Source organism: Melitaea cinxia, chromosome 18 (assembly GCF_905220565.1).
Source record: "Melitaea cinxia chromosome 18, ilMelCinx1.1, whole genome shotgun sequence".
Lineage (NCBI taxonomy): Eukaryota > Metazoa > Arthropoda > Insecta > Lepidoptera > Nymphalidae > Melitaea > Melitaea cinxia.
Window position 1 is genome coordinate 4,201,613 of NC_059411.1, and position 23,519 is coordinate 4,225,131.

Sequence of the window (23,519 nt, forward strand, 5' to 3'; positions counted from 1 at the left end):
TTTCCGGTAATATGTATTTCATTATTTTATAGTTCAATAATCAGAAAAAAAATATTTCAATCAATCAACTTTATTACCAAGTATTCGGTGGCAATAATCCATTAGGTGGGGGAATGTGTCCAGTCTTTAAGACATTTTGTAAAAATACTTCAAATCTTGTTTTAGGGCCACCTTCATCAATATTTTGTAAAATAGATAAATATTCCGTGCTTAATAACTTAATTATTTTTGTACATTGTTTACCATAGTACTTGAAAAATTCTGAACCACACACTGTAAAAAAATCATGAATCAATGTAGCACTTATGTCCGGCTCTGGTTTTAGGTTAATAAAAGATGCGAGCCACTGCCATGCAAAACGTAGCCCATGAGGATTTGAAGAGTTCATAAATTTCGGCGTTTTAGCTATCCATATAGCACAATGCAGTTTAAATATACCTGACATGCGTTTTAAAAATTTGTCCTGTTTTTCAACCTCGCCTTCATCATTATAGGTATATCCTCTTGATATATAATATTCTTTGTCTGTTTGTCCCTCTTTCTGAGGCAGCATCATAGGTACTAAATATGGACAGTGTCTGTGGAAGTTAGCTTCTAATAGTTTACCGAATTCGGGGAATTGGGACCACAGTGCAACAGTAACTGCTGCTAAAGGATAAGCAGCTTCAGGGTTGCTAGACACCAGGAGATCTCCTTGTCTCACAATCTTCTTAGCTAACAGAGCAGTACAATAATGTAAACCTTGAGGGTGCTGTGAAGCTGTAACATATGTATCCAGCACTTGGACTCTTTCACCTCTTAGTAATCTAGCCAATTTATCAAATTTGTCCCTCATATGTGTACCGCTTACAGATGATAATGCATTGACAGGAGTGTTCACAGCTTTCTGGCAGTCAAACCTGAACTTTTTCAAATTAGCATTTTCTAACAAATCTTTGTAGCTATTTTCATAACATTCAAGGAAATTTTTAAGATCCTCATAAATTAAGTAATTTTTATCAGAATAAAACATTGATTGAGCTCTCTTCATCTGTTGAGCTAAAACTTCCTGAATGCGAGCATTTTCTGCTTCTTTCGCCTCTTGTTCTTTTAATTGTTGAATTTTCTTTTGTCTAGCTTCTTCTTCTTCCATTTGTTTCTTCAATAACTCTTGCTGTTTTACTAAGTCAATGTCTTCAATGATTTTTTGTTTTATATTTTCAATATGTAAGAGCAATATTTCTGATTGTTTAACTTCCTCGTCTGTAATTGTACCTGTTTTACAGAAGTCCATGATTGCAGTTATCTTTGCAATAATAATATTCAGTGAGGAGACATACTTTTCTAATATTTCCTTCACTTGTGGTTCATTTTGAAGAAGATTTGTTATATCATTGTAACACATACATATTTTTGTATGGCTGTCCGTAATAGTGGCAAATCTTATAGTTGCTTTATTTTGTTCATCTAGTATTCTGTTCATGTTCTCAATAGTTTGTTGGTTAATCATTTCATACTTCTGTTCATCAAGCCTGACTCTTTCTAACACTGTCAAATTATCATTCTCTTGCAGTTGTTGTGCCATTTGAACTTTTCTAGTTCTAAATTCTAGTTCTTTCTGTTTAAGTTCTTTTTGTTTTTGCCAAAACCTTTGCTTGTATTCTGCGTATGTTGAAATCATTTTTTTTAACAAATTATTACATAATTCTTCTGAATCCTCTTGTAATTTCTCTTCACATTCTTTAAGTAATAAACTGTAACGTAACTCCTCTCCAATTTTATCTTCTATTAAGTCAACATATTCTTGCATATTTTGATTTGATGTCACATCTTCATTTTTCTTTGATTTAACTTTATTTTCTGGACTTCTTGGACCTATAGTAACTTCTGTGACAAAGGGGCTTATTTCAGCTGCTTTTGTTAATGCTGATATACGTAATCTTCCAAAGTCGGCTAACGTATCAGAAATACTTATATCACATTTTTTACTACAGCTCTGCGTGTACTCATCCAGACTAGAATAAGATGAATCTTCCATTTTCATCCACAAATATTTATGATAATTTTAATCTTAAATATAATTAAGACTTAAGCATTATATATAAAATAATAAAGGGAGTTTACATTATTTATTAATAACAATAAAGAATTAAAGCGTCGAGTTTATAGATAAATTTTAAAAATGACATGACAAACTGTCAGAGTGACATAATGACATATGAGTTTTATCAGTAGGTTTCATTCATTCATTCATTCATTGGCTGCGTTCTATTAGGCGTCCGTAACGCCCGCAAAGCCCATTCTAACGCTCCACCTAAGGTCTATGGTCGTCGGCTCGCTCTCGCTCGACGTCATAGATGACGTCACTGTTCGCGACTATATCGCCCACAAAATATAGTTGGGTCAAAGTTGGCTTTCATCAAAACGTGGCGGGAATAAAAAAAAAAACAACTGTCAATGTCAAATTGTGAATGTTATCTATCATTCGATTCTGCAAAAACGCAACGATTAATTCCCGGAAATCCATGCCGAATTCAATTTTACTCCAATCCTCGCCAAATATTCACTCATAACCCCTACAGCTGCAGTCAAAGCACATAGCTGACATTTAACAACGCCCAAATATGCGTTCCACCTACGAAATTCACCTACAAGAACAACGCCCGTGGCGTTTTCTACCTTAGTTCAAAGAGTATATGCCTTAGTTGAACGGCAATTTAAGCGGTCCGTCGTGATCAATATAGCGTCGTGGGCCTTAGGTGGAACGCACCCAGTATGTTAAAGCATGCCATCAATCAATCATCAATTACACGAAAGTTTCGAAACAAAAGATTGTTTTTTTAATAAACAATAACTTGTTAAGAACTTTTAAGAAATTAAGAATTACATTTTATATTCTTGTGTTCACTTTTCTCAAACTTGGGATAAAATGTAGATAATAAACTATTGTATAACAATTTTGGCGCGAAAATACGATAGTAGTCAAAATAAACAGCTGTTGTCATTAAGTTTGACGTTGATCGCTTGTTCAATTTAATAGGTACTTTGAATATGAATAGTTAAGTAATGAATATATAAAAATGTATCTTCAAAATACGGGCAAATACAGACCCGATAAAAATAATTCAAACAAAAAAGACACAGAGTCATCGTCTTCGTTAGGATCGAGGTTTGTACGTTTCTTTTTAAGATTAAAATATTTAATTTCACTGTAATAAAAAAAGAAAATATCTTTTTTTAAAGGGAGGAATCATCAGAGTCTCGCCTTCGTGTAGCATTGGACAATGACAGAATCGATTCTAAATATGGATTTGAAAGAGTTCGGGATGTTAAGGAGCGGACAGGCTACCTCATAAACATGCACACTGTGAGTACATAAACTAAACTTAACGAGAAATTTAATAAACAATATTCATATCTTATTCCTCAGTTGATTCTCATTATTTTCAAGTTAGCATAAATATATTTTAATTTTTAAAATTATTAGCTTAATATGTACTTACAATATTTTAGGCAGAGATATTAGATGAAGATAAGAGATTAGTAGCGGCGGTTGATTACTACTTCATTGAGATGGACGGCTCCAGGTTCAAAGTATCTCTCACCTTTAATCCTTACTTCCTTGTGATGGCAAGAAAAGAGTGTGAACAAGAAGTGGTACAGTACTTATCTAAGAAGTTTGCAGGAACTATACATAAAGTTGAAGTACTCGAAAAAGAAGACTTGGATTTGGTAAGTATGAGTCTTTGTGCCAAACTTATGAAATAAATAAAAGATCTAGTCTAATAACAAAATAACCTATCTTATTAAGATTTGAGATAGTGCATTGAAGGAAATATTTTGCTCAAAATTTAGAGCACCCCGACTGCTGAAATACCTCAACCTTACAGTAGATCACAGCTAAATAATACTGTTTTCAAGTAGTGTTGTGTTCATATAATTTGTATGGTAAATTAATGGTAATTCCAAAACTATAATATAATTGTCTAGCTGTAAGTTTTCCTGAAAATAGTATAAAAAAGAGCTCTAAATGAGGGTCAAGGATAGGGGCTATAATACACCTGCAATTCTCCTGGTCTTGTAAGCATCCATAGGCTATGGTATTGGATTATCATCAGGCAGTTGTTTTTTTACAATTTCTTAAAAAAAAGCCTTAAACATTCAATGCAATATAAATGCTTACTCAGGCTCTTTCAATAATTTATTAAATAACCCTCACAAAAAAAATGTTATTTTGGTAGGCTATATAAACATTAATATCATGCCAGAAAATTATTATTTAATATGTAGGATTATACTATGTATTTGTTAAAAAATCTTGGGCATCTTTCAGAACTTGCTTAGATATGAATTCTAGTTTGGATGATGAACCAAGACGTTTTTCTGATGTCTTTCTGTTTAATTTTACTATAAGAAAATAATTTTGGATATAAGAAAATAAAAAAACCATTAAAATTTACATATTTTTCATTATGCCCATACTTATATTTATCACCACTTATTTTTGTTTGCCTTCTTCTTTAATTGAGATACATCTTGGTCCCACTAAAATTTTTATATGATTTTAGTTAGACATTTGCTCATTTGGCACTATTGAAAGCCATTAACCCTAAAGAAGAAGAAGAAGAAGAAGAAGTAGTAGTTGGACATTCCCATTACTTACAATACTAGCCATATACAAAGATTAAAAAATAAATGCGTTTTTTTTTTTATTTGTAGCTCAATCATCTCTCTGGGCTAAAGCAAAGATACATAAAACTTTCTTTCATATCGCAAAATGACATGATGAAAGTGAGGAAGGAACTATTGACAGCTGTGAACAAGAATAAAGAACGAGAAAAGAAGGATGTCATCTACTCTGAAATGTTGACTAATGCTTTGACCAGTGCTGCGGCTATAGAACACGCTAAGAAAACAACAGATCACTTGGAGAACATTTTAGATATAAGGTTTATATTTAAATTCACATAAATAATTTTATACGGATAATTATTATTTTGTATGTATTATAAAAACGAAAGACCAGATTATTTGAAATAACTAATAATTTTAAGCTTATTAACCAACTTCGAAATAGGAGCAGGTTCTGACGACTACTTTGATTGAACGTTTGTTAACGTCGTATTTGTTAGTTGTATCTCATAATCATAAATTTGAGTATTGTATTTGAAAAGTTTTTTTTTGTTTGATAACAAATATAATTAATTATTCCTAGTAAGGTTTGGGAGGCAACTCCAATTTTTCAGTAAATGCTTCTAAACATTTTAATAAAATTAGTAAATTTGAAAAATCGATATATGAATAATTTTTTGTTTTTGACATTTAGTGTGAGACGTTTGAGTGTTTGTTTAATTTTCTTGTTAAATACAAAACTAACATCTTATTCCAGAGAACACGATGTCCCTTACCACGTGAGAGTATCAATAGACATGAAGATATTCTGCGGGACATGGTATACTGTCAAATGTAGAGGCACAGACACACCTATATTCACAAAGAGGGATGATATACTTGAACGACCCGATCCAATAGTCTTAGCTTTTGATATTGAGACCACTAAACTGCCGCTAAAGTTTCCTGACTCCCAGACCGATCAAATAATGATGATTTCATACATGATAGATGGGCAAGGGTACTTGATTACCAATAGAGAGATTATATCGACAGATGTCGAGGACTTTGAATACACACCTAAACCAGAATTCGAAGGGTATATTATTGTTTTTATAGCTTTTAGTAGTGCTACGTTTGATATATGAAAAAAAATAGACCTTTTAAATTTATATTATTGAAACAATTTTTAATACCATATCAAAAATCGACCGTTCCAGCGGGGATCGAACCTGCATATCCGTATGACCGTGTAGGTGCTTTAGCCAATTAAGCTATGCAAATGATGTACTCGCTAGATCGATTTTTTTTTTGTTACGAGTTCTATAAAGAACGAGAAGTTATGAGTTCTATAAAGGACTCACTATAGACGGCGCCATGGTCGCTTAGAACCTTATATAAAATCATGGACCATGTAAACATTGAATTAGTTCCTATAGACTGTTGTTTTGTACTCGTATATGTGAATAACGATTTGTCATTACAGGCAATTTGTTGTTTTCAATGAGCCCAATGAGTTATCTCTAATCCAGAAGTTCTTTGATCACATAATGGATGTTAAACCACACATATTTGTTACTTACAATGGTAAGTTTACTTTTATGTTACTAGGTTTAGTCAGCAATTAAATCCAGTGAAAACATTTATACACATATCATAAATGTCGAAAAATATAACACCGAAATAAAATCCCTGTCTTAGTAGTAAAACAAACTATTAATTTAAAAATGCTACATTGTAACATAAGGTAATCTTAAGATTGGTAAAATTAGATAGCAATGCCTTTCCACTACTTCCTATAATTATTAAAGAAAAAATGTTCTCTTACAAAAAAAAAAAAATACTACCAAGTATTTAATCAAAATAAAGATGTCTGTAAGCAATTTTTTATTTTATATTTTTTGACTTTATTTTTTCTTTAATTTCAGGTGATTTCTTTGACTGGCCGTTTGTTGAGGCGAGAGCAGCAATTTTAGGCTTAGACATGAAGCAAGAAATAGGTTTTAGTAAAATTAGTGCCAGAGATGGCACATATGCCTGTCGGTCAGCGATGCACATGGACTGCTTATGGTGAATATATACTTATTGTAATAATTTTATAAATATTGATTTATTTTTATTAATCAAAATCTAACAAGTACTTTCACAAAATCATATCTTTTTGTATAAATTTTTTTCTTTACCTTTAATATCTAAATACTATTACACATTGAATGGTATGTTATGTGAAGGGGGGGGGGATTGTAACTTTAATAAACTAAGTAATAAATTTTGATACTTATATTGATTAATGCTGTCGCACTTTTTAGAAATTTAAAAATTAAACTTACTGACAAATAAAAAAGTATTATTTGTATTAAATGTTACTGTGTAAAACTTCAATTTTATAATATTAGTATTTTTATTATAGTTAATAGTTATATACGCAATTGTGTTTTAGTTGGGTAAAAAGAGATTCATATCTCCCTGTGGGATCTCAGGGTCTAAAAGCTGTAGCGAAAGCCAAGCTAAGATACGACCCAGTTGAGCTTGATCCAGAAGACATGTGCAGAATGGCGTCTGAACAACCACAGGTACATTACACACGTACATATATTTTAGTAGCTGTACCCCGCGGTTTCTCCCCCATTAATTGGAGAGACAATTATACATAAAAATATAAATTAGCCTTTCTCGATAAATGAACTATCCAACATAAGAAGAATTTTTCAATTTGAACCAACAGTTCCTCAAATATGCAATGAAACAAGCGATACAAAAACAAAACAAATATATACAAACAAACAAAATGTGTGCTCACACTTATCTCTCTCTCTTGCTCCGTTCGCCTCGCCCGATCACACTTTTCGTAACGGTCTCGTCACGCATTTTACATTTGCAGGTATTATCAAACTATTCTGTGTCCGACGCTGTCGCCACCTACTATTTGTATATGAAATACGTTCATCCGTTCATATTTGCCCTTTGTACAATTATCCCACTGGAGCCTGATGAGGTGAGTTTTAAACATATTTGTTTGTGTTTTTAATTGTTTTTATGAAGATTTCGTGCAAATGTTCTCTTCTTGAAACTTTCACGACAAGTGTTAGAATGGAGTATATCATAGACATTACATACCAAAATGAAAAGATGAAATATTTTTAGGACAAAAGGACCTTTGTATAGTTTAATTTTCGGACATTAACTGGTCATTATTGTTAAAATAAATCAGGCAGCAGTCCGAAAGTTTGGTATCTAAGCAGTTTGAAAATAATTCTAAAATATTTCATAGAAAAGATTATAAAGTTATAGTTATAACTATTTTTAACTGCTTTTAGTTAATTGTTGGAGAATGGAAACAGGAATTCGATGGCAAATAAAATATATATACTACTAAAAATAATATATTAATACATCAGATAACTTTAGTAAGTATTTAAAGACATGCAACTCGGCGATGGGCATACCCACTTTGGGGCAAGATGGGCGTTTGTCTCATACAGACTTGCAGCATATTAATAGATATTTAGATTTTAAATGAAAAGTTGCAGTCATCATCATCAAATGATTATCGACTTTCTACATTTATTTGTTTTGCCCCATCAAACTATACGTACCAACTATGGGTAGGCCCATGTTAACTTCTCTATACGTTGTAACTCCACAGATCCTGCGTAAAGGCTCGGGCACACTGTGCGAGTCGTTGCTCATGGTGCAGGCCTTCCACGCCAACATCGTGTTCCCCAACAAGCAGACGGAGGAGCTCAACAAGCTGACGACCGACGGACACGTGCTGGAGACCGAGACCTATGTGGGCGGACACGTGGAGGCTCTCGAGTCTGGTAATGAGCAATTTTTTTTTCAATTTTCGCTTAAGAAAACTAAAAAAAAAATCTCAGAAGAAGTAGATTATGGCGTGGTATGAGGGTATCACAAGTGTAGAACACAACTGAAAACGCTCAACTAAACAATTATTTCTCACTTCAAATCTATAGTTATTCATTCACAATACACACCTTTAACTACATTGAATGTGTTATCACAATAATCACTTATACGCCACATATCGAGCAGCAACGATAGCTGCTATAACTATTTATAATACAACAATCCCGCCAATACATAATAAAGATGGCGACTGACCAATCGAAAAATTAGTATTATCTATTCGGAAGATGGTGTCTCCACCTTTATGCTCTTCTCGTACTTCAAAAAATAATCATCAGAAAAAGAACGATACAATCTTATAAAATTATTAGAAGCACACATTTAAATGAGAACAGTATTTACTGTGTAACTACCCTGCAAAACAGACAGCAAAGATAGTGACTGATTAATCGTAAATTAATAGGTATAAACCATTCGGTAGCTGGCGTCACCATCTTTGTACTGTTCCGGTATTGAACGAATAAACCAAAGTAATATCAATACAAAATCCAATATTTTAATAATTGTTAGAATTGCAAATTTAAATGCTAACATAAGTAATAGAGAATTTTAAGTTACGATTGGGATATTATTAGTGTAATGATGCTGCTTCATTTACAGGCTAACCAATTACAATTATATATATTTTGCTACTTTCAGGTGTTTTTCGCGCAGATATAAAGTGTAAATTTAGAATAGTTCCCTCAGCCATTGACAAGTTGATGGAGAACACAGAGAAAACAATGAGACACGCTATCGAAGTAGAGGAAGGAATACCACTAGATTTAGTTACCAATTTTGATGAGGTTTGTGCGGAAATAAAGGCTAAATTACAGCATATGAAGGACCATCCTAGGCGTGATGAAAATCCTCTGATCTACCATTTGGATGTAGGAGCCATGTATCCTAATATTATTTTAACTAATAGGTAAGGGAAGTTTATTTAATATCTTCTATTTGTTGTATGGTGCATTTATTGTATCAATATTCTTAAACAGGTCTGAGCTTTAGAATTAAAATATTGGAGTGTTTGAGGTAAAATTAATACATTTTGTATGATCTAGTACTTAAAAAAATAGTTCCGATATCCAAACGGTTGCAAGTTTGTTTCCTTCTCATGACAAACAATACAATATAAACAAGAGGCATTGAATCACTGGTTTCACCGGTGTTTATTATCGTTTATGTATAAATTAAGACATGACTCGACAACTAAACTTTTTTAACAATTTTCAAAAGCCTTTCATTTTTATATTTATTTTTTATATTTGTAGTAAATAGTAATGTGTGATTTAGACCACACGACTGAAGTAAAAGTTACAAATCTTAACTCTCTATCTCCACTAATTTATATCTCCCTCTCAACTTCTGTCTGCCTCGCCCGATCACACTTTTTGTAACGCTCTCGTCACGCATTCGCCAGCTTACACCCCAAGTCAAGTGTGCGTAAAGAAGCTTTAGTTCAAAAACTATTTTCTGTTTTACGACCCCTGCACGGTGCGTAAAGCAATCCCCACTCTGTCGTGAAGCGCTCAGTATACGTCCCGTATTATCCCAGTAGAGTCGTCACCAGTGATACCAAACGTACGATAATTTTCGTACATGTAAAACTTGAATTTGAATTTTTTTGTTGGGTGTATGATAATTGTTCCGGAAACCCGATAATTTCACGGCACTGTGTAGGTCATCAGTTCACCCTAATACAGTCCACTGCTGGACATAAGCCTCCACAAGTTCGCCCAAAAATGGAGTACTCATGTCTTTTGCCCATAGTCACCACGCTGGGCAGGCGGTTTGGTGATCGCAGGGCTGGCTTTGTCGCACCGAATACGCTGCTGCCCGTCTTCGGCCTGTATATTTCAAAGCCAGCAGTTGGATGGTTATCCCGCCATCAGTCGGCCGTTTTAGTTCCAAGGTGGCAGTGTGTAATCCCTTAGTCGCCTCTTACGACACCCACGGGAAGAGAGGGGGTGGCTATATTCTTAATGCCGTAACCACTACCACTAACTCGCGCCAGGCTGCAGCCGTCGGCCGCGGTGTCGGCGGGCGCGTGCGCGGCGTGCGAGCACAACCGGCCCGGCGCCGCCTGCCAGCGCGTCATGGACTGGCTGTGGCGCGGCGACTTCCGTCCGTACCTCTGTGTCTACACCTACACACACACTACACCTATCGTATTCACCTATACTCTATACCAATTTATAAAATTGGAGTATCTGTTTGTAGGTTATATGGACTATCTGTTTGTAATATTAAAATAACCGCTTTTTACTAAATGCATATACGGTACATATACCAAAATAATATTTTTTACAATTTTTATCTCTGTCTGTATGTCTATTCTGGCTAATCTCTGAAACGGCTGGACCGATTTTGACGAGAATTTCACCGGCAGATAGCTGATGTAATAAGGAGTAACTTAGCCTAAGTTACTACTTACTCTTATTTTAGATATTTTTATTATTTTATAACTCTGCGAGCTATACAATAACTATTTTGTTAAATTCCACGCAGATGAAGTCACGGGCACAGCTAGTTAATTAATAAATTTCTTGAACGCATCATAGTCATCTATTCTTTAGTGCTTATCATTAATGGTTATGCTATTAAATGAAAGTCATGTGTAAATATGTAGATGGAGATTTTTTTTTTTCAAGTAATAAAATTAAGATTTTAATAATCGCTGTTATAGTACCGGCGACGAGGAGCGAGTACCAACGCATTCAACAGCAGTTGGAGACGGAGAAGTTTCCGCCGCTGTATCCGGGCGGACCGCCCCGGGCCTTCCACGCTTTGCCCAAGGAAGACCAGGTACGGTTATGAACGTAGACCATCCTTTAATATCGTCGGCTTCTGGAGAGAATTACAGCTGAACTCTGTTAGAAAAACGTAGTTAAAAGTTTTTTTTTTTTAATATTTCATTTCTGTTTGAAAAAAAGGGATTTCAATAGTTGTCCTCTTTTACATAAACATGGATTTTTTTTTCGATCAAGATTGATACAACTATAGTCAACTCCAATAAAGCCAGTATAAGAATATAAAAAATGTCGAACAAACTTAAAAATAAATTACAATCGCCTAATATAAAGTGACCACTTCTTAGGCAGCGTATGAGAAGAAGCGCCTCGCCGATTACTGCAAGGTCGCCTACAAGAAGACGAAGGTGACGCGGACGGAAGTGCGTAAGACGACTATATGTCAGAAAGAAAACTCTTTTTATGTGGATACGGTCAGAGCTTTTCGGTAAGTAGATATTAACAAATTTGCATTTGTTAATAAGAAAGTTATACATTTCAACATACTTTCGTAATAATCATATTCAAATATAAACGAATCTTTAATTACTGAATTTATTTAATAGAGTTCATTCACTTATAACTGTTGAAATGTATGTATAATTTTTAAAGTTAGGTCAGCTGTATCGATTATAACAGTGATTTTAAACTTTTTAGTGATGAGAGATCATTTGCGGAAATGCACATTTTGCAAAATACCATCAAACGTTTTTGGGAAAAATATGCAGTGGTTAGTTATTCCCAATTTGTAACGGTTAGAGCACTTATACCCTTGTAAGACTTACTCTGCCCACTGCTTTCGACCGGTTCAGGTGGTTCCAGGAACCACCAGTGGTTCGCGAACCATTGGATAAGGATATAGATTGTTATGGTTTTTTACAAGCTCTACAAAGATATAAGAAGTTGAATATTGTAATAACTTGGACCGTAACAGCCATCAATCTGAAAAAAGTTTTATCTACACTAATGTTGTAACATTCTACTTATGTTTCCAATACTTGACTTATAATTACTACTGTTATAGCACAGACAACAAAACACTCAATTTAAGCAATTTCACATGATGGTATAATATCCACATCGATATCGTAAAATCTCATTATAACATTGCGCGCATGCGCGCAGCTGCGCTCTCATTGGTTAGAATTTTAATGGCGGCAAAATCACTGTGACAATACACGTACGCGTGAATTTAATTTAATAAATTAAAAGTTAAAAATGGATAGCGACGATGATATTTGTACGCCTCCGGATATTCTAGAATTGGCAACAAAATTAACTCACAATCTTTTGCCAGAAAAATCTAGAAAATTATATGAAAATTAACATTAACTTTCAGAATTGTACCATCCATAATTTGAACAATTATTATAAATGAACTATTGTCAGCTTTTACTCTTGTTGTTTGATTAATTGCATTAGTGAAGATAAAGTAGTGTATGCAACTGCATATAACACGGGTATTAAAACACTCGTTACTATTATGAAACTCGCTGCGCTCGTTTCATAAACTCACACTCGTGTTTTAATACCCTTCATTATATGACAGTTGCATAAACTACTATTATGTAGTAGTAATGTAGACTATAAATCATCACACAGTTATGTATATAAAAAAGATCAAATGTTGACCCATCTGTATGTACGTTCATCTTTTTTAAATATCACAGTTAAAGAATAAACTTCAATCAAATATCATAGCCGCTCACACAACACTCCGACAGAGACCGTCGCTACGAGTACAAGGCGCTGAACAAGCAGGCCAAGGCGCTGGTGGCGGCCGCGGTGGCCAGCGGGGACGCGGCGGAGATCAAGAGCGCCAAGAGCCGAGAGGTGCTGTACGACTCGCTGCAGTTGGCGCACAAGTGCATCCTCAACTCCTTCTACGGATACGTCATGAGGAGGGGGTGAGTGACCTTTCGTATTTATTTATTTATTTATTTATTTATTTATTGATCCACCAACATTTGTTTACATCAATACATACAAAAACAAAAATACATAATATACATAACTTAATCTAGATGTAACAAACACTTACAGGCAGATACATCATGCTTAATAGAAATAATACTTCTAATCACGAGTCGAAGTAAAAACTAAATAAAAACAACAAAAAAAAAAAAAACAAAAATATTCATTCATTTATTTATTTAGGTTTATTAGTAAGACCTACAGTTTTAATTTTTAATATAAATAAATTAGAAATAAATTTCAGTGACATATATGAATTGGTACATACGTCAAGTCTTCATGTAAAAGTGAAACAAACAATAGATTGACAGAAGAGTGTCGCTCGATGTGTTAGAGATATTTCTGTTTGTTTTATAAATACATCCTTCTATAGTCCAGGATCTGGGGTCTATTTTTACCACTTGCTATCAAGCTAATTTCCCGAGAGTAGCTTCATTGGACGATTACCAAAAATTTATTACTAACGATTTTTTTTTTGCTAGATCTACAAGATATTTAGCTAAATTTTTCGCTACTATTACCAACAGTCAAAAATGACTACTAACCAGCAGATTTTTACAACTTATTACTAAGTGGTAAAAATGGATCCTGGATCCTGGACTACTAATCCCGTCTGATGACTATAGAGCGTTCTTAACAAAAGCATGAAATATTATTTGAATTCACACCTGTGATATATATTAGCTACAATATTTTATATATTGTACTACAATATTGTTTATGTAAAGAAAGATAAGTACGTGTAGAATATTTATAACTAGCGACCCGCTCCGGCTTCGCACGGGTATAAAATATAATTATAGCCTATGTCATTCACTGAAAAAATGATTAAAATCGATCCAGTAGTTTTGATTTATTCATTACTGCCCGTGGCCCGCACGCGTTAACTTAGAGTAAAAGCCGGCCGGAACCGCCGCAAACGCTACGTACCGCGATTTTTAAATCTGTAATATCTTCGAAAATATTCATTTAAATCATATGCTGTAAAGGGCCATATAGATCTATATTAAATAAAAAATATATTTAAGGTATTTAATTGGATAAGGATTAATGCTGTATTGGTTAAAATCGCTTCGAAAATTAGCCATTATTTGTCGTAAAAAGTAAATGAAAAAAAAAATGTTATTGTGGGATATCCATAAGAGATAGGTATATACCATCGCGGAGTTTTCTGTAGACCTTTTCAATGTGTACAATACTTAGTACATTATTTTGATAAATCTCGTAGGGTTCAGCCTGCGTTTGCAATTTAAGCGAAAAAAAATAATAATTATTTACGACATAACATTAGAAAACTCAAAAATAACAGTATTACTACTACGACGATCCGACGGCTACGACGGATGTCAACCCTACTAAACCGGCTACGTACTTATATTGAAGCTAAATATATAAATTTGTATTAATTGTGGTAGACTGTGTTACGAAATTATAGTTCAGAGTGCAAAGTAATCTACAAACTGTTATCCAGTGTAGTAGTTCAGTGATAAAAGTTAAAATACTAAAAATATAAACAATCAACCACATACAAACTAAACCTACCCTAAAGTTATTTAAAATCTAATAAAATAAACCAAACTTGTTTGGGTGTGTTTGTACGAAATCAACATTGCTGGCAGTGCGAGTGAACCTTTATGTAGTGAGTGCTGATACATATGTTATGGTGTGTTAGTCTTCATATCACCATAAAATTCCCCATAAACATACTGGCCCGGATAGCGACATCTGTTGGTCATTTCACGTATTACTGGTTCGATCAGTAATCAATTCGCAACTAGTTTAGTGCGCCATCTGTTGTCCGGAGCTCGAACTCGCAAAACAGATACAGCTTCACGTAATATCCATGGCTAAGTGCAAAGCGTGTGGAAAGTTCCTCTCGTCGATAGATGCCGCTAAATGTGAGAAATGTACATATCAATTTCATAAGTTGTGTGTGGGACTCTCGGGTAAAGCCAAGGTGACTGCTTCATGGCACTGTCCAACATGCGATAAAAGTAATCCTATGCTCGATCAATCTGTAGCATCCGAAGGCACAGACTCCCTTGAAAAAAACACTGACAATGCTGGTAATGGTGTACAACAGTTGTTCTCCACTCCGGTTGCATCCGAGGGCTCCAGGGATATTGTCTTTGATTTTAAGACTGAGCTTAAACTGGCCACGGAAGAAATTATGAAGAATATGCGTCATGAATTTCGGCTTTTTCGCGAAGAAATGGGGGAGCGTATCAGCAATCTCGAAAGGAGGGTGTCTGCTATAGAAGAAAAGCAGCAACATCAGAACGCCCCATCGATAGGTATGCAGGAGATTATCGAGCAATTAAAAAGCGACTTAAATGACAAGGAACAGGAACTACTGTTAAATGATGTCGATATAACCAATTTGCCTGAAGCTAACGGTGAGAATCCAATACATACTGCGTTGTTAGTGGCTTCAAAACTTGGTTTAAATATAGAAGAGCGTGACATCGTTAGCGCTGAGCGTGTTGGAGCACGGCGCATAAGCGCCGCCGACCCGGTCACGACGCCTGGTCTGCTGCCCATCCGTCCGCGGAGGCTTGTCGTGCGGCTGGCTCGTCGCGATCTGCGGGACCGGATGCTAGCGAGCGCGCGGTCCCGACGCGGTGCCACCTCCGCTGATCTTGACTTGCCCGGCCCACCTATGCGGTTTTACGTCAACGAACGGCTAACCAAACAGAATGGGCAGTTGTTTCGTCAGGCACGCGAGATCGGTAACCGGCTTGGCTGGAAATACATCTGGACGAGGCGGGGACGTATTTTGGCCAGACAAAAACCAGGCGACTCCGTTTGTCTTATTCGCAGTGAAGTGGACTTGCGACAGATTTTTGAAACTCCCACAAAATCATGTAAATAGAACGCTGTTTATGTTAAAGTTAAAAGATAACTACAATGTTTTTGGTTTATTAATGTTATTATTATTATTACTTTTCTTTCTATTTCATCCGTTTACTGGCTGGTCTCACTACCTTTGTACGAATGCGCATATTGTGTGTAATTGTTTTCTTTATACCTTTGTTAAAACCAATAGTAATTTTGTTTTATATTATATAAGGATACATTTTCATTGTGTTGTACAATGTGTTTATAAGTCTCATGTATATCATTGTCGATATAGTTCACTAAGTATAGATAATTACGTGTGCCTCAAAGTCCGAGCTCTTTCATACATAATAAGTTGTAACTTATATGATGTACTTGTACTTTTTAATTTGAAAAAACGAAATAATTTGTGTTATCTTATATTGATGTTTATCCTAATGTTTATAGAATATAATATAATTCGAACTTATATATATGCTGTGATATTATTATCATACACTATTGAACTTTATAACACAAATGTTTTATATTGTGTATTTTTGTACTGCATACTTTTATATATATGGTTTATTGTTATATATTTGTATATTCCACTGTATATTATTGTATTTTATATTATTATATTTTCTGGCAAGAATGACTAGATCTAAGACAAATCTTAAAGTTGGATTCCTTAATGTGGGCTCCTTAGGTACAGATCACGAAAACTTTATAGATGCACTTCAGAGACATAGCTTCGACGTAATGGCTCTTAACGAAACTTGGTTGCGGCCCGGAGAAGACGGGCGAGCCCCTGTCGTGCCTGGCTACCGTCTACGTCATAAGCCTCGCCCACCAAGTGTTCGCGGCGGCCGCGGTGGTGGTGTGGGCTTTTATCTGAGACGCGGGCTCAGCGCGCGTACCTGGTCTGCGCCAATAGATATGCGATATGAGTCCGTAGAACAGATGTGGATTACGTTATCATGTAATGGAAGAAGGCTGGCTATTGGTACTGCGTATCGTCCACCTTGGTTGGACACTGACCTTTTTTTTGACGCCGTTTGTGATACAATGACTAGCCTGGGTAGTTATGATCACTATATATTATTAGGCGATTTTAATATAAACTTGATAAATATAAATGGCAACAAGACTAAAAAGTTTTATGATTTTTTAAAATGTTATAATCTGACTCAGCTAGTAACATCGCCTACGCATTTTACAGAAAATAGTGAAACATTGATCGATCTAATTTGCAGCGATCTCCCGGCTAACTACACTACAGTCGAGGCTTTTCGAGCTATTAACGGTCACAGCATTATCAGGACAGAATTCGAGGTTACATGTGATAAGTTTGTTCCTATTGTAGTAACGTATAGACCTCTTAAAAATATATCTAAGGATAAGTTTTCTAGTGATCTCTCCCTGATGTCTTGGCAGGATACTCTACCACAAGGAAGTGTTAATGATATGGTTCACTCGTTTAATAGTCAAATATTAGCACTCTATAATGTCCACGCTCCTATTAAGACACGCACAATTAGGGAGCCTTCATACCCCTGGATAACGGACATTATTAAATTAATGATGAAGTTGCGGGATCGTGCGCTGGCTGCATATCGAAAAAACAAGACCGACTCTAAAAAAAATTACTACAAACAGTTAAAAATATTAGTTGCAAACTCTTTACATAGCGAAAAAGCAGCATATTTTCGCTATAATATAAATAACAAAATTAAAGACCCAAAACGGTTATGGAAAAACTTACGAACATCTATCATATCTAAAAATCATAAACAAGAACTTCCTCCTCATTTTGCAGATCCAGATGCAATAAACAGCACTTTTTTGAGCATCCCGGGAAACCTGACCACCAACATGTCTGTTTTAACATATTTTGAGTTTCATCGTTTTGGCTCAGCTTGTTTCAAAATTGAACCAGTAGTAAGCACGGATATTGTTAGAGTTTTCCATAAATTAAAATCAAATGCTGAAGGGTATGACCATATTACTTTAAGTATGTTATTATTGACACTGCCAAACTCCTTAGAGGCTATCACCGCAATCGTGAATTGTTCGATAGCGACATCTACATTCCCTGATTTGTGGAAGATTGCTGTGGTTCGTCCGATACCAAAAAAAAATGACCCGGTAGATGTTAGAGATCTCAGGCCGATAAGTGTCTTGCCTTGTCTTTCAAAGGTACTTGAAAAAGTCATTTGCCAGCAGTTGACGCATTACCTGGAGACAAATGACATCTTGCCATCATTTCAGTCTGGGTTTAGGAAGCACCGTAGTACTGCCACTGCTTTACTGGACGTAACTGACAATATCTTGGCTGCCCAGGACAAAGGGATGTGCACATTGCTTGTCTTGTTGGACTTCTCCCGGGCGTTTGACTCAATCAATGTGCCTTTACTCCTCTCTAAGCTGAATTATTTTGGTTTTGATAATGCAGCTGTGCGATGGTTTGATAGCTATCTAACAAATAGAAAACAACTTGTAGAACTAAAACTTGGTGATGGGAGGACTAAATCATCCGTCTTGGCACCGTTGAAGAGAGGTGTACCACAGGGGTCCATTTTGGGACCAGTTCTGTTTAATTTGTACTGCGCAGATATAACTGATTGCTTCCAAAAATCCAGCTATCACATGTATGCAGACGATGTGCAACTATACATATCCTTCAACGTTAAAGATCATAAGAGGGCAGTAAAGGATTTGAATGATGACTTGGACCGAATTTCTGTATGGTCGGAGAGAAACGGCTTGTTTTTGAATCCCTCAAAAACGAAATATATGGTTTTTGGAGCCCAGAAGCAGATTGAAAAATTGCCGCCATCGCTCAATATAATGTTATTGGGGAAGCCTATTGACAGAGTTGACGAAGCCAGAAATCTAGGACTACTGATAGACAGACACCTTAGGTATGAGAAACACGTGGCCGAGTCAGTACGTAACTGTTTTTATCGTCTCAGGGTACTTTATAAGATAAGACCTTTTCTCTCTGAGGAGCTGCGAGAACAGTTAGTAGAAGCTCTGGTACTGTCGAAATTGAATTATGGTGACATGGTTTACGGACCTCGTTTATTGGCTCGAACAGGTAAACTGATCCAGAGAGTTCAAAACGCATGCGCTCGGTTTTGTTACTCCATTCCATTCAGAACCCATGTCACGCCTTTTTTGAATAATCGATCGGTTCTTAAAATGAGGGCGCGGCGCAAATACCACCTTGCGTGTCTACTGTTTGGAGTCATTAAATATAGGGTTCCGCCATATCTGTATGAGAAGTTGAGCTGGCTCACTGCGCGCAGACAGTGCTCGCAGCAACTTTCGATACACCCACACAAAACTGCAGCGTTTAAAGGAACATTTCGCTACGCTGCGGCGAAGGTCTGGAATGACTTGCCGCCGCCGATAAGGGATCTCAATACCGTAGATACGTTCCGACGGTGTTTAAAGCAGTTCCTTGTTGTCGAGCAACAGACAATGGATATAATCGCAAACGCCTCAGCCACATAACTTATACTATCTAGTCTTTACTTATGCTTGTATTTGGTCCTCTATATAAATATAGTACGTGTTTATGTGTGTGGTGGTGGTATAACTGTGTATATGTTTCTGGTGGTGGTTGTATAATTTCTGATTTGTTACGTTGTACGTGTGTGGTGGTGGTATAACTGTGTATATGTTTTGGTGGTGGTTGTATAATTTTCTTACGTAACTTTTGTTTTCTTTTTATTATTTATTTATTTATTTATTATTTAGATTTAATAGATTTTATTGGTAGGAAACTGACGTCAGTGACGTACTCGACCTTATGGTTTGGTTGAAAACCGGTGTCAGGTACCATTTTTACTATGGCAATCTGACTAATGCCGAACCGAACCAATTTGGCGCATTCCTGAGGCACGCGATGGTTTGAAGTGTGTAAGAGTAGTATGTGTATGTTGCTTTGTATAGTCATTTTAAACTATTGTTCTTGTCTCTGGTTTGTGATCAAATAAACGTTTTTTTTCTTTCTTTCTTTCTTTCTTCTATTTCTCCACTATTTAATGGATGTTATTATACATATAAACCTTCCTCTTGAATCAATCTATCTATTAAAAAGAACCGCATCAAAATCCGTTGCGTAGTTTTAAAGATTTAAGCGTACATACATGTGCAAGGACAGAGAAAGCGACTTTGTTTTATACTATGTAGTGATTAACGCTTGTAAGCATAGATTCGCAAGAGCTTAAAATATAAGTAATATTAGGTTTAATAATCACTCAATATTATCACTTATATTATTTTTTTGTACCAGCGCGAGATGGCACAGTATGGAGATGGCGGGTATCGTGTGTTACACCGGCGCCAACATTATCATGAAAGCAAGAGAAATTATAGAGCAAGTGGGCAGGCCCTTGGAGCTCGACACCGATGGTATGTTACACTTTAAACTTGAACTCTGTATATATTAACAGTTTAGGTGTAATTTATTTATTGAAATAAGCTGGAATGGTTAGTGTATCACTGCCTTCATCACCACCGTCAGCAGATATATTGTTGGGACTGAGAGAGATAGACCAAATTTTAATTTTTTTTTTTTTACATCACTAGGTCGGCAAACAAGCGTACGGCTCACCTGATGGTAAGCGATTACCGTAGCTTATAGACGCCTGCGACACCAGAAGCATCGCAAGCGCGTTGCCGACCCAATCCCCAATCCCCCATGAGCTCTGGTCACCTTACTCACCAACAGGAACACAATACTGTTTGAAAACAGTATTATTTTGCTGTAATCTTCTGTAAGGTCGAGGTACTACCCCAGTCGGGCTGCTCCATATTTTGAGCAGGAAATTCCTGCTGTGCCCTACCTCAGTTAAATTAGTTAGTTAGTTAATTATTCTTAACACGTTAAACGCCGCCTTGATTTTTTACTTTTTCTGTTTGGGCCATGAAAGACACCACATATTCGACACACAATTTTTCTGTTGGTGCCGCGGGGGACAACACATGACTGCGAGCCAGAGTCAACTTAAAAAATATGACTTAGAAAAATAATTCATATAGTGTAAGGTTAAATAAGTAAGATCTTTAAGAATGGGTATGGTAGCAAACAATATAAAAAACTTACCATAATTTTTTTTTTCTAAATAAGGAATTTTAAACTGGCCCCATGAACTAAACAAGTGAGGCGCAACTGGTGTCCCCCATGGCGTTCAACGTGTTAAATATGATTGATATATATATACTTTTTTGCACTAAAAAAAAACATTAAACAGAAAATTACATGTAAATACAATAAAAATACAACAAGAACAGAGATCAATCTGAGATGGAAATATTTTTATTTCTAAGTATATATGTTGAATTTCTTTTATAATTATTCCTATAGGTATTTGGTGTATACTGCCGTCATCGTTCCCCGAAAATGTGACGATCCACACCACGCATGCTAAGAAAAAGAAAATTAACGTGTCATTCCCTAATGCAGTGCTCAACGCTATGGTTAAGGTGAGTGTGTAATATTATATCATTAAGTATTCCTACATTAGGTTCTGAAACAAACAAGTACTTATACAAAAGCAATATTACTAAAATAAAGCTTTCGTTCTCGTATTTACGAGCGGATTTTATTTCAGTGCTCTATCAAACTGACAAAACACTGACACCTGATAGCGATCGTTACTCATAAAATATATCCGCCAATCCGCATTGGAGCAGCGTGGTGGATTAAGCTCTGATCCTTCTCCTACATGGGGAAAGAGACCTATGCCCAAGGATATTACAGGCTGAAGCGATTAAACTGTACATTGTTATTGTTGCACTGCTTGTCAGAAAAAATAATTTTATTTTCTCTAAATAAATTTTTTTTATTATTATTTGACGTTTTAATGACTGTGGTATTTAAATTTTCGGGAACCTCTTGTTGCTTCCTCTTTTTGTCATGTACAACATTCTTGACATATCATTTTTCCAAAAAACATTATATCAAATCGGAAGTATATCATAATTGCTATATATTATTTTTTTACAACTAAATATAGTAACTAATGTTTATACTATGATTTATTTAAAACAGGATCACTTTACAAACGATCAGTATTACGAGTTAGTGGACCCAGTAGAGAAGAAGTATGAGAGGCGGTCGGAAAACTCGATTTTCTTCGAGGTAGACGGGCCATACCTGGCCATGGTGCTGCCTGCCTCTAAAGAGGAAGGGAAAAAGCTCAAAAAACGATACGCGGTCTTCAATTTTGATGGTTCTCTGGCTGAATTAAAAGGTATGTTACATAGGGCATAAGTAAATTATATTAGGAATATGAATGACTGAGACACAAAGATGTTACCAGAGCATGTTTACCAGATTTAGATTCAAATGATCAAATGTTCAAAATATTCTTGCATGAAGTTACTTTTACTATGTTTATTGAGGCAAACAGAACCTTATCACTGTGAAAAAAGAGAGTGTACTTTACACCATACGACTGAAATAAAACTTCTTTAGCTCCATCTAACCTATATCTCCCTCTCAACTTCCGTTTGCCTCACCCGATCACACTTTTCGTAACGCTCTCATCACGCAATCACCAGCTTACTCCCCAAGTCAAGCATCTTTTAAGAAGTTTTACTTTAAAAAAAAAATGGATGATTTATATTGTTTTAAATTTCACAGGTTTTGAAGTAAAGCGTCGAGGTGAATTGCAATTAATCAAGATATTCCAATCTTCAGTATTCGAGGCTTTTCTAAAGGGAAACGACTTGAAGTCTTGTTACGCGGCTGTCGCAAAAGTTGCAGATTACTGGCTGGACGTACTGTACAGTAAGGGCTCGAATATGCCGGACTCAGAACTATTCGAGTTGATATCGGAAAATAGATCCATGTCTAAAAAATTAGAAGACTACGGTGGACAGAAGTCCACTTCGATATCTACTGCAAAAAGGCTAGCAGAATTTTTAGGAGACCAGATGGTTAAAGACGCGGGGCTCGCTTGTAGGTGAGTATTGTGAATGTTTCTGTATTTTAATTTGCATTTTTTATGTCTGAAGAGAATAAAAGACTTTAATTACATTAAGATATCCGAATGCTTAACTAACAGCGTTACAGAAATTGCTAAGATAAAAATTATTCAAATTGCGCCCATCGTCTCGTTTCCTCTCTTGTCATCTTGTTTTTATGACTCCAATGGTTTATAGCGTTCAGGGTCACTATTTGAACTACTTCTTATGCTATCAAGTTCTCCAAAATTGAATTAGTTAAACATTATAAATAAATTCTTTATTTTGGACCTGCAATAAATTCTTTATTTTGGACCGTGTCATAGTTTATAGGCGGAATTATAAAAATTATGGACAGTAATTTCTGTGATGAATGAGTCATTCCATTATTAATGAGTAAGTAGTAAGAATCACTTATGTTTACTCGTTTGGCTAGCAGCGTCTGGCGAACTGGTA

The 23,519-nt window shown here is 35.6% G+C and overlaps 2 protein-coding genes across 2 annotated transcripts in view; one reads left to right on the top strand and one right to left on the bottom strand.

Moving 5' to 3' along the window:
- On the bottom strand, positions 1 to 2,079 carry LOC123662075 (mRNA export factor Gle1). The gene has a single exon (XM_045596963.1). It carries the CDS (start codon positions 2,021 to 2,023, stop codon positions 74 to 76), a length of 1,950 nt encoding a protein of 649 aa, XP_045452919.1. The 5' UTR covers positions 2,024 to 2,079; the 3' UTR covers positions 1 to 73.
- Positions 2,080 to 2,982: 903 nt separating this feature from the next.
- The window catches only part of LOC123662039 (DNA polymerase epsilon catalytic subunit 1), a 44,119-nt gene continuing 23,582 nt past the window's right edge, over positions 2,983 to 23,519 (top strand). Inside the window, exons 1-19 of the mRNA XM_045596927.1 lie at positions 2,983 to 3,148; positions 3,223 to 3,346; positions 3,493 to 3,711; positions 4,699 to 4,928; positions 5,369 to 5,689; positions 6,077 to 6,177; positions 6,519 to 6,660; positions 7,031 to 7,163; positions 7,472 to 7,585; positions 8,237 to 8,411; positions 9,157 to 9,424; positions 10,514 to 10,623; positions 11,186 to 11,304; positions 11,597 to 11,736; positions 13,013 to 13,195; positions 20,386 to 20,504; positions 21,460 to 21,578; positions 22,147 to 22,348; positions 22,741 to 23,062. Of these exons, the coding sequence (XP_045452883.1) occupies positions 3,060 to 3,148; positions 3,223 to 3,346; positions 3,493 to 3,711; positions 4,699 to 4,928; positions 5,369 to 5,689; positions 6,077 to 6,177; positions 6,519 to 6,660; positions 7,031 to 7,163; positions 7,472 to 7,585; positions 8,237 to 8,411; positions 9,157 to 9,424; positions 10,514 to 10,623; positions 11,186 to 11,304; positions 11,597 to 11,736; positions 13,013 to 13,195; positions 20,386 to 20,504; positions 21,460 to 21,578; positions 22,147 to 22,348; positions 22,741 to 23,062 (3,230 nt within the window). The 5' untranslated portion in view covers positions 2,983 to 3,059. The remainder of the gene's footprint in view (positions 3,149 to 3,222; positions 3,347 to 3,492; positions 3,712 to 4,698; positions 4,929 to 5,368; positions 5,690 to 6,076; positions 6,178 to 6,518; positions 6,661 to 7,030; positions 7,164 to 7,471; positions 7,586 to 8,236; positions 8,412 to 9,156; positions 9,425 to 10,513; positions 10,624 to 11,185; positions 11,305 to 11,596; positions 11,737 to 13,012; positions 13,196 to 20,385; positions 20,505 to 21,459; positions 21,579 to 22,146; positions 22,349 to 22,740; positions 23,063 to 23,519) is intronic.